General features: G+C 40.4%; 1 protein-coding gene across 1 annotated transcript in view; it reads left to right on the forward strand.

Annotated features, from left to right (window-relative positions):
* TMEM241 (transmembrane protein 241) overlaps positions 1-11,941 on the forward strand; it is a 118,391-nt gene that overhangs the window by 17,792 nt on the left and 88,658 nt on the right. Inside the window, exon 4 of the mRNA XM_011360489.2 lies at positions 8,203-8,284. Coding sequence (XP_011358791.1) covers positions 8,203-8,284 — 82 coding nt within the window. The remainder of the gene's footprint in view (positions 1-8,202; positions 8,285-11,941) is intronic.

Below are 11,941 nucleotides of genomic sequence, written 5' to 3' on the forward strand. Positions count from 1 at the left end.
CTTTATCATAGACCACTCCTCATGTCCTTGTCACTGTGTCCATAACAGCCCCTTTCTGGCTTCTTTGCAAGGCTAAGCCAACACTACGCAATGTAAAACTCCCTAGACCTGAGATCACAGGTGTTATATTTTGTATATTAGCTTAGATTTTCAGTCACTGTGGATTGTATACTAGCAAGGTACTTGTCCTGGGATTTCTTTCTCATATTTATTAGAAATGAGATCTGTATGTCTTCTATCCTGCCTCACTTATTATTCGGGGACCTGGGAAACCTATATTTCCTTTTTCTTGTTTGGTCTTAGTTTCTTAATACTAGTTTCTCCTCTGTTCTGTGCTGTCCCTGCAGTCTTATCTCCTAAGGCTCAGCAGCACATCCATCCCTGGTCCTCCCAGGGGAGGGGTGAAGTGCCTGGGTGGAGGTCACGAGAGGTGGTGATGGTGGAGGCTGCAGGTGGCAGCCTGAAGACTGCAGCAGAGTCAAGGATGGAACTAGGGGGAAGGAGAGCAGTGGTCTTTCAAACAAGGAGATGTTGGAACTTTGGAACTGGTTTTTTGAAGCTCTTGTTGGCTTTCAGGGGTTGCCAGAAACTCACTGAAGGTGAGAAGATTTCTATTTCAGCATGAACTGGGGCCATTACATGTTGAGAATCTCAGGCCAGTGAACGAAATGGGAAATGGGAGGAAATGACAGTTCTGAGTGGTTAGAACCAGTTATGAAAGTGCCTGAAAATGAAATGGAACTTTATAGAACTCAGTGTTAGTAATAGGGTCCTTTGTATCTAGCTTGGGGGCACTGTCTCATGTGCGAAGCCTTGGGCATCCCAGCTCAAAAGTTTCAGAAGTGAGATCCAAGCTGCCGTATTGTAAACCAGGAGTCACCAAATAAGAGCTAGAGAGGAAGTGCTGCTTTAGGCTTTGTGGGCCATACCATCTGTCACAACTACTCAACTCTGTCCTTGGAGCACTAAAGCAGTCACAGCACATAAACTGACAAGTGTGGCTGTGTGCAAATAAAATGCTGTTTTCAAAACAGGCAGGATTTGGGCCATGGCCGTGGTTTGCTGACTTCAACTCTTAAGTTAAGCTCTGTGAGAAACAGTATTATCACAGGGTTCTTGGGTTCCAGTAATATTAGGGCCAAACTTTGTTGAGGGAGTGTGACCCTCTTTGAGTCAGAAACAAGTAAAGAGGGAAGGAGAAAGGTCTAAGAAAAGTAGGCAGGAAGGGGAAAAGGGAATAAGCCTCTTTGAGGACCATGTTCAGCAGTAATGGACCAAAAAAAAAAAAAAAAAAAAATCTAGGCATATTCTGTAAGTAGTGAGTTAATATACACGGAAGTCCTTGTAAACTGTAAAGCAAATATTGACTCGACAATTGTAAGGTATTACTGTTTAGGCAACACCAATAACCAACATATGAACCCTGATATCTTGCTTCATCTGGTTATTTTCACGTTTGGAAACTGGTTTTAGGTCCACTGGGTGTCAGTGTAACACAGAGTTTTCAAGAATTCAGCTCAAGGAGTCCTTCAGGCACCCATGAATGGATAAACTTCTGAGTGTTTTCACAGAGCACTCAGTAATGCATGCTCTATTTGAAAAACAAGTGATTTAATTTAATTAGCCTTCACCTCAATAACAAGAGTGTTATAATTCTTACCAACAGAGTATTGTTAGCTTCTTGTAAAATGCTTTAACTACATCAGGGTTCTTAGGGACAGTAGAGTATGCACAAACAAAAAACAAGTCTACAACTCAAACAGGATGCAGTACTTGTGCTTATAAATCATGTGAAATATAAACCATAAAGCACGTAAGAAAAATTATGTATCACCACAATTTTTAAACCAGACCCCGTGGCAAATAGTTCTTCAACAGGGATTGCAGTCTGCGATTGTACAGTCTGTAATCTTTCTCCCTAGAGGTTGCTGTGAATTTCCTTCACAAACACACACACACACACACACACAGACATACACAGACATACATGCACAGATGCACACATATACACAGACACACACACAGACACACACACAGACACACACACACTAACTAGCATGGTAGTTGCTCAGAGACCATGCACCACAGAGATTTAAGATTCTGCCAGGACATCCTCAGGATTTAATTCCTCCTTTCCTCCTTTGTTAGCATGTAGGACGATGAAAGAATAAACAAGCATGGAGGCCCAGATGGTGCCTCCTTATGAATGAAAGGTGGAGAAAGAAAGAGTGCATTAATAAATCGTATGTGCCTTGTTTGTTCCTAATGTGCAGGCCACTGGCTATCTTAGAATCATAATGTTATAGCTATAGAGGAGGGTGTCTTAGTTCAGGCTGCTGTAACAAAAATACCATGGATTAGACTATGTGGCTTAAACAACAGAAATTTATTTCTCACAATCCTGGAGGCTGGTAAGTCCAAGATTAGGGTGCCAGCATGGTTGGGGTCTGGTGAGGGCCTCTTCTTGGTTTACAGATGGCTGCTTTCTTGCTGTATCCTCACATGGCAGAGAGAGGCTGGGGGCAGGGTAGGGGGAGGAAAGGAGGAGAAGGGAGACAGAGAGAGGGAAGGAGGGAGGGAGTGGGTAAGAGATAGATAGAGAGAGAGAGAGAGAGAGAGAAAGAGAGAAACCAGAGAGAGCTGGCTTCCTCTCTCTCTCTGGTCTCTTCTTCTAAGGGCACTAATTCCATCACGAGGGCTCCATCCTCATGACCTGGTTTCCTCCTAAACGCCGCCACCTCCAAATACCATCATACTGGCAATTAGGGTTCAACATATGAATTATGGTGGAACATAATGTAGTCTATGGCAGAGGGTGGATCAGTATAACCTCTTTGGAAGGTGATTTTATAACCAGTTACAAACTTTGATGCACGTATCTTTGAACAGCAATTCCACTTCAGGGAATTTATCCTGAATATTGCTAAAACATCATGAATATGAGAAGAGAATATATTCAAGAATATCCATTATAGCATTAAAATAGTCAAAAATTGGGTTAACTTAAATGTCCAGAAGTAGCCTAATATTTAATGATTAATAAAGAGGGATGGTTTTTTTGTTTGTTTGTTTGTTTGTTTGTTTTCCCCCTCTTTAATTGCCCTCCCCCACTTCCACCCCTGACCTACGGATGTTACCATGTCTCCTTAAGAACTGGATCTCTGAAGGTGGGGCGTCTCCTCCCACACGCTCGTGGCTCACACCTGGGGCCTGGCGCACCTAGGGTATGGTCCGTGGCTCCACCTGGGGCACGGGGATGGTTTTTTGACATGGAAAGGTGTTAAGTTAAGCAGATTATAAAACAATATATACAATAAGATCCCATTTTTGTTCAAGTGCTCATATATGTGCCTGTGACACTGGAAGGAGACAGCAAGGTGTTGACAGTGGTTATCTTAGGGAAGTAGGAATGTAATTTTAATGTTTTTCTTGATTATTTCTATTTTCAAGATTTTCTAGCATGGAGAGGTACTACTTTTTTAGGAGAAAAAGAGATAAATTATTATAGAAAAGCAAAATAGCCTATATTCCAAGTTTCTAAGTTTATGTCTATTGAAGAAAAACAAATTCGTTTGATTTTTAAGGCAGTTAGTTTTTTGTTGTCATAGTTATAGGTTATAACATGAGTGTTGTAAAAGTTTATTGAACTTGAAATTGTTTAAATTCCCCATTAGGGCCATTCCAAAGGGGCAGATGGAAGGATGTAGGTATTTTTTGCTTTTACACCTGCTCTTAAAAACTGAGTAGCTATAAGCACCAACAATTCTATTCAGAGTCAAGTCTCTGAAGGGTTTAAGAAAAACAGAGGAAGAAATGTGAATTGGGGTCACAACTAGAGTTTCCTGATATATTTTGTTGTTGTTTTCCCCTCGTACCAATCTAGAGAGAGAAAGGAAAACTTTTTTTTTAAGTTGGGAAAGTAATATGTGGTGATTCATTTAACAGATATTTGAGTGCCTACTGTATATACCAGGCATTGTTCTAGGTGCACAGTGAACGAAACAGACAAAATTCCTTGCCCTCAACTAGCTTACATTCTAATCGAAGTAGATAAACAAGAAACAAATGAAAATGGAAGTGTATGATGTGTCAGATGGCGATAAGTATAGAGAAAAAATAAAGCCAGGTAAGGGGATAGGCGTGTGTGTGTCTGTGTGTGTGTCTGTGCCACTGGGTTATTTTATATAGGGTGAGTAAGAAGGACTTACGGATAAGATGACGTTTGAGCAGAGATCTGAAGATGTGAGAGAGTGGGCCATACAGGTGTCTGGAGGGAGAGGGTTCCAGGCAGAGTCCTAGCATAACTGATGACCAGCAATGAGACCAGAATGCAGTTTTATTCCACTTGTAAATGAAAACATCTGGGATACTTTTAAATGCCTCAAAGAGTATGCATATTTTTAAGGCTTTTCATAAGTATAGCCATGTAGTACATATATACCCTCCAGAAAGATACCAATTTATATCTCAGGGCTGAATATGAAGGAATTGATTTCATGACTCTTATATTAGAAACTAACTTTAAAAATATCTAGTTTATTAGGCAAAACCTGGTATAGTGTTGTCTTAATTTAAAATTCTTTTATTATTAAGGAGGTTGAATAACTTTATATGTTTATTGGCCATTTATATTTCGTGTACATGTGTGAGAGAGAGAGAGGGAGAGAGGGAGGGAGGGAAGAGAGGAGAGGAGATGAGAGGGGAGGAGAAAATTACTTGTTTTCGTCCACTAATTTTTTTTTTCTTTGAGGGGAATCAAATTTTTTCTTACTGACTTGTAAGCATTCATTATACATTAAGGATATTAAACTCCAGCCTGTTTTATATGTTGCCAGTATTTTTTCCTGGCTCATTAATTATCTTTCAATTTTCTTTATGGTGTCTTTTGGCTATTTTATTTAGGTGGATCTATCAATCTTCCTTAACGGCTTCTGTCCTTGGGGTTATGTGTAGAAAAGCTAGAGGAGAACCTTTATTGAGTGTTTCGTTATTTTTAATGTGCCATGCACTGCCCCAAGTACTGCATATTCGCTCTCTTAGCTAATCTCAATTGCTCTCTGAGCATTATTATCCCCATTTTATAAATGAAGAAAACTGAGTTCTTATTGCAAACTAGCTTTAGATTTGGGATATGAATCAATTAGCTTTAGAGTTGGGATATAAGTCTTCTATATGAAGGTTTGCCTGACCACGACTACAGAGACATGTTCCTTCCACTGCATACAACCTTCTGCTCTCTACTTATACATCCTTCCTGCCTCTACCCCTAGATGACCCCTAGATGACCGCATCCCTAGGTGACCTGATCTAGAAGAAAGGGCACAGCCCAGAGAAATGTGTGAAGTCTGTCCATCCCTTAGAGCGACTGGTTAAAGTTAGTTAATTGCTAGAATGTTCCTTGGGAGCAAAGAGAGCTAATTATAATATCCAATGCTTTGGGTAACTATGTGAATGTTATAAGATTATACTCTCTAGTGTCCTAGACCAGGTATGATTTTTATCCCTGTTGCTATATTGCTATAGGAAATAATCCTCAGTTGTAGCTCCTCAGAGCTAACTAGGATTTTAAAATTATAGTTTCATTTCTTCCTGAAGAAATGATTTAAAAATTATATGCCAAGAGATGGCAAAAGCACAAAGAAGCACTGCCACCCTTGTAGCTTGTGTCTTCACCTTGTCTCCACGCTACCTGGGAAAATATGGAAAACTCAGTTGTCATGGATTTTATTGGCCCCAGATATAAATATGCATTAATTTGCTTATCTTTTAGTAAGGCTTTTCCTTTATATATGAATTGTCAACTAGTATCCCCTCGAATCTTTTCTTGCATAAATGACACTTAACATACAGTCTGTGATATTCAGTGAAATGAGAACTTTGATACTTTGAAACAATATGAATGCAGAATCCTCCTCTATTTTTAATTAGTTTTTCTCTTCCCCTCATCCTTTCACACTGGTCTTGCCCACACCTGTTTTGACAGCGTTTGCTCCAGTGATTCATGTTTATTATTCTTAATACAGCTATAGTTTTATGTTGGTGTGTTAGAGGAAGGCAGCTGTCTCACTGATAAGTGACTGGGGACAGGGTCAAGAAAGGGCTCTGCAGCCAACCACTTCTGCAGGTGTCTAAAGTTCTACCATTAGAGCATGTCGCTTTGGCTGTCAGCTTGAAGATAGACCCTGAGTGAGATAATAGTGAAGAACACAAGCACAAGAGGCCCTGTTCCTGGGTCATAGTCCCATATTTGCAGCCAAATGCTCACACAGCTGCCTTGTAGCATCTCCCGGAAGTCTTTTTTTGTCTAACTAGACCTGTGTATATTTTTTCTAGTTAAAATTATTTCTTCATATTTTAAGGTAGAAGGGTTAAAATACAAGATGTTCCTAGCCATGTTTTCTTTTCCGCACATCCATGGCTACTCAGCGACCCTAATGCATCTTGGAGTACACGATTAAGAGGAGTTTTGTTTGAGGGGATAGAGCACAAATATCGGGGCCTCACTGACCTTACATTCCAAAGTCCTGGGCCTGCTGCAGCTAGGCTAGCTACCATTTCACTCAGTGCACCCCTTCCTTCCTCGTCAGTGCTCCTGCAGTCTGTGCTCTGGGCTTTCTTCCGGTGCACAGCAGACCATGGGCTTGGATCCTGTCTCCTATGACCCTTAATGTCTGATGGGAAAGACTTTTCTTAGAGGAATAACATTTGGCTGATGTTATACTTGACCCATTAAGAAGGAGGATGGCATCTTCCTTTCTCTGTTCACCTTTTGGTTGGAAGTGCAGATATCAATTATTGCAGCAGGAGTAGTAATAACAGAGACTACTCTTCAGATTATTAGCTGCTTAGTCTGCTACCCAAGCAAAATCATGTGTTTATAGCTCATCTATTTATATGTTGATATCTCCCATTGGATTATGAGGTCCTTGAGAGTAAAGTATAAAAGAGTGGTTAGAAACTGGGGCTTTGGAGTCAGACAAACCTGAATTCAAATTCTGGCTTTGCCATTATCAGCCCTTCTGCCCATAGGCAATTTACTTAAACTCTTTGTGCCTCAGTTTCTTCATCTGCACAATGTAATACTTTCCTCATAAGATTACTGTGCAGATTTAAAAAAGATACAGTGTAGAAAACATTTAGCATACTGCCTGTTTTGTAGTAAGTGCTCAATAAATGTCAACTGTGATGTTGTTATTAATTCTGGTGCTGTCACCACCTTCCAAGTTGCTATAAGTATTTGCTGAATACAGGAAGAAGGGACTTACTAGAGACTGGAAGCATTTTAATTACATGTTCCCTGGGAAGTTGTACAAGAGCAGGTCTGATTATGGATGGAGTGCCTGCCCATGCTAATAAAATTAACAAAGATCATTTCTTGAGCAGGCACCGTCCCAGGAGAGCAGTTCATTGAGTTTAGTTGGGATTATTATGTTATATCCTGCTGGAATGGTTTCATTTATTTATATCTATTATTAGAATAACTCTGGGAACTTGAATTAGTAGACCAAATGCATTTGTAACTGATAGGGGAAGCAAGTTGCAACCCCAGTAAAAACTAGGATTTTCTTTTTCTCGAGGAGAGCAAGATTTTAAACTGTAATGAAAAAGCAGTTCTTGGTGAGGCCACAATCGAATCAAATCTTTAAAGATTCCTGGAACCGGCCTTCCAGGTTAATGGTTGAAGAAGTCAGCGCATGGCTACCCAGCTCAAGTTCTAGCACTCTTTTATTTTTAAATTCCTTGACACTGTGGGTTTTTTTTCTCTGTGTGTGTGCAGTTCCATGGAGCTCTTTGATATATTGCCTAGGTAAATAGCTTTTTAAATTTTTTAATAATTTGGCATGGGTTCAAAATTTCTGGCTACTTAAATCCAAAGAATAATATTTACCACTCCCTAAAAAAATTAGATTTGTTCTTTCTCCAAACCTTCAGGAAGACTTCTTCTATCTCCAGCTCGTCTATGCCCTATTGTGGGATCAGTAACACTAGGCAACTGGCAGAGTGGCAGGCTGTAGGCAACATTGCTTTGGCAGCCTCCATCACTCTCAGTGGATACAGACCACATCACACTTCTTGAGGCACTCAGGGATGTTTAGATAACCACTGTCACTGTATTTGGTGTATCTGAAGGGTAATACCTTCCAGCTAGGTCTTTTGGACATAAAGTGACAGAAGTATTATGACTTCTTTTCCTCTTTGTAGGTCTGATGTTTTGACATGGCTTCCTGCATCAGTGCTGTTTGTGGGTATGATCTATGCTGGTTCCAGAGCTTTGTCCAAACTGGTAAGTATTAGAGGTTTTGGGAGGACAGCTCCTTTCTCTTCTGCCCCTTTGCCTTTTAACTTATTGTGCTCCGGATAAATAGGGGACAGAGCATTAGCTTTAACTATGGCATAGCTAAATTAGAGAACAAGCTTTGGACCTGAGGCCAACATGGGGCCTTTTACCACCCCGCCTTTCCTCACTGAACTGAAGATAAACAGATAACACAGGAGGGCCAACTTGTTTTATAAGATGTAGAGGTACAGGTGGAGATGCAGATGTAGAGGCACAGGTGGAGATGCAGTAAGAAAGAGTAGTGACATTTGTGGAGCCTGCCACAGACAGGGCCGGCCTGCTCTGCCTCAATGCAGGCCATCCTCAGGAGCAGGGAGAGAGGGCTTAAGATGCTTCTTACTTCTGGGAAACCATAACCCTGCCCATTGGTGATGTGGCCTGGGACACTCTGAGCTCTGTCGTAGGTGTACATGCCTGGCACGGAGTTGACACCTAGTAACACTGGGATGCTGGTGAAACAAGTGTTCATTCTGGCTTCCTGCCCCATCCCCCCAGGACTGAGCTCCTTAAAGGTGGGAGCTGTGAAGAAGAAACTTCTTCCAGTTACATTATATGGAACTCCAAAAACTGAGTTATTTTGCCATGTAATGAGAATCTATTAAAGTCACCATTGACCAGAGATTCAGAACGTGCCTTAAAAATTAGCAACAGTAGTAATTCCTCTTCTTGTTTTGTGCCCTGAGAACTGTTTTTATCAGAAAATGATTGCATTCCTTTTTTGGGGGGAAAGTGCAAAATTTGCAAAACACTTTGGTCTTTTTTTGTAAAGTTAATTGTTATGTTGGTCCCTTGGATCTCAGATATGAAAACAGTAAAAAGAAACAAGCAAGATATGCCTATCTGGATCACAATATTATTGTTAGGACATCTCCAAAGTTGCAAAATAGCTGTTAAGAATTAGTAGCGATAATTTCTAAGTTAAATCATCATTTTTCTTTCATGATTTATAAGCTTAAGTAGATGGGATGATGTGTGTAGTGGGGGAGAAACGTCCTGGGTGGGCCTAAGAAATTACCCACGGTGCATGTTGGTGCTCAGCCCAGACCATAAGGCCTGCGCTGGCTTTCCGCTGCCTCTTTTTTTTTTTTTCTTTTATAATAGATGTTTAATAAAAACTTTTGTTGATTTGTTTGTTATATGAAAATACAAAAATGGCCACATATTTAGAAATCTGCAGAATTACAAAAGTAATGTTATTTTACAAGGGTCATCTTTGCATAGCCAACAAAGAAAACAAGAGAATCCTGTAAGTAATCAGAGTTGCAAGTTAAAACTAAAAAAAAAAAAATTTTTTTTTTTTTTGCTTGGAGAGTTTAAAATATATTTACTTACATGTTTATTGCAGTGGTTAGAAATCTATATTCTATTTACTCCGTTTCCTTTTTACCCCTTATCACTGTAAACGGCTGCCTCTTCTTGATGCTGTCAGGCTCCTGCAAGTCTGCAGCCTCACTTTACAGCCTATGGCCTGCAGAGGGTGCTTCCTCTCCTATAGCAGAGTATAGCATTTGATAAAAAACAATGTGTTGTCCAAAAGCTATTAAATTTTTTATAGAATCTGGGTAGTTATGGATGCCATAATTTCGAAGTTTGAATAACTAAGGTGCTGTGCTAATAATAACAGTATTTTTGTTCGTTTATTTGTACAGCGCTTTTTCATATGTTTCCAGAGTGATTTTTTTCTATATCTTTGCATGTGATTCTCATAGTCACCTGATAGGTGATGGGTAGGGCAGATGTTAAATATCTGGCAGAGGAAGGAACTCAGGTGTGGAAAGTCTTGGTCATCTGCCTCTGGTTCCAGATAGTGGCAGCTCTTCTGACTTTTTGCTTTTTCATAGTTGCTCTTTAAGACCAATGCATATGGATTTTAGAATGAGTCCAGGGTACAGTAGTCATGCATAACTTCAGACTCTTTTGGTTGTAAATATTAGAAAGCTCACAAACTTGTAAGTAAGAGGGAAATTCACTGGTTCATATAACTGAAAAGTCAGAAGGTAGCTACCAGCTTCAGGCAAGGCTCGATCCAGAAGTTCCAATGACACGCTCAGAATCCAGTTTCTGTCTCTCCCCTCGCGGGTGTTGTTGACTCTAGACTCACATCCTCATGATTTTAAGTCTAGTGGAAAGAGACTCTTTTCCTTATAGCTCCTGCATGAGTTTCAGGATTTACTCTGATTGTATCTTAGGTCTAAAAGCTAACCAGGAGGATAGAATTATGCTGATTGGCTGGCCCTGAATCACTGAACCAGTCACAGTGGCTAGAGAGACTCAGAGCACTGTTTAGCCAGCCCTCATCATACAGGATCCCTACCTGGATCCCACAGACTGTGAGAGGGTATGGCAGATCCTCAGTATTGTGATGCTTTACCAAAAGAAGGGATAAGGATACTAGGTGGCCAAAAAACCTTCAAATATCATCGTAAATGTCAATCTAGTACATTCTCAGGCAGAGAGGGAGTTCAGTAACCTAGAACAATGCTTCCTGAAGTGTGATCCACAGGTAGTGCCAGTCCGTGAGCTGTTATCTGTCCATAGGAGACTGTGCCAGAATGTACATCAACTTCAGCACTAAGCACACTGTGTAGTTGAGCTGACTTTTTTTTTTTTTTTTCCTTACAGCAGTATTTCTTAGAAGGGAGCAATGCATTGCTTTACATTCTGGTGTGAGCTTCTTATCTTCTTGAGGACCAGCACTTTGACCTAGAGCACAGCCTTCTTTAACAGGCAAAAAGAAGTGGCTGCAATTCAAACTCTTTGAGCAAAGGGAAACAACCAGAAATGCAGATATACCCACTTAAGGAAGGAAGAGGACAGAAAGGAGACACACATTGTTTTTTAGGTGAAATATCCTAGCATCTTTTCTTTGTTTTCTGAGTTTTTTGTTTTCACACAATTGCTTAAAAATTCATAAAGTGGATTAAACACGAAGCACCCGTACAGCTTGTGTTATCTAGAAAACAGGCATCAATATGCTGGTGCCAAGCTGTCAGTTTAATGAATCCACAGGAATTGAGGGAAAAGTGCTCAGTTAAAAATCTGTGGGCGTATTGTTATGCAAAACACTTTCTAGGTAGCTCTGCAAAGGCCTCCTTTCTCTGTCAAGACTTCAAAGCTCTGTTCTCCTGATGTGCAGCTCCTCAGAGGAAGCTGGTTTAACTCTGCAAAGGCACTGTGGGGGCAGTTCTTTATTGATTTTTCCCCCTCAAACTCACCACCAAATGATACACAGAATTAAGGGAAGAAGCGTCTTCTTGTGGATGTGTACCCAGCAAATATTTATTGGGAATCTACTATGTGCTGGGGGCTTAATGACAAATAAATCACAGTTCCTGACCTTGAGGAACTTAAAGGGGAGTCAGTGAGAGATACACAGCTCACTATGGGAACAGCCACCATGAATATTCAGTGTTAGTATATGCCGGGCACTTCCCATTGCCAACCTTCAGGGCATATCAAGTAGGACTTAATTACCCCCATTTACAGATGAGGAAACTGAGATGCAAATTATTTGGCCAAGGCCAACAACTAGTAAATGTTAAAGCAGAGATGCAAACCTAAGTCCATCAACCATGTAGTTCATCTCCAAAGCTTACCCTGTTT

Source organism: Pteropus vampyrus, unplaced genomic scaffold (genome assembly GCF_000151845.1).
Source record: "Pteropus vampyrus isolate Shadow unplaced genomic scaffold, Pvam_2.0 Scaffold55, whole genome shotgun sequence".
Classification (NCBI taxonomy): Eukaryota; Metazoa; Chordata; class Mammalia; order Chiroptera; family Pteropodidae; genus Pteropus; species Pteropus vampyrus.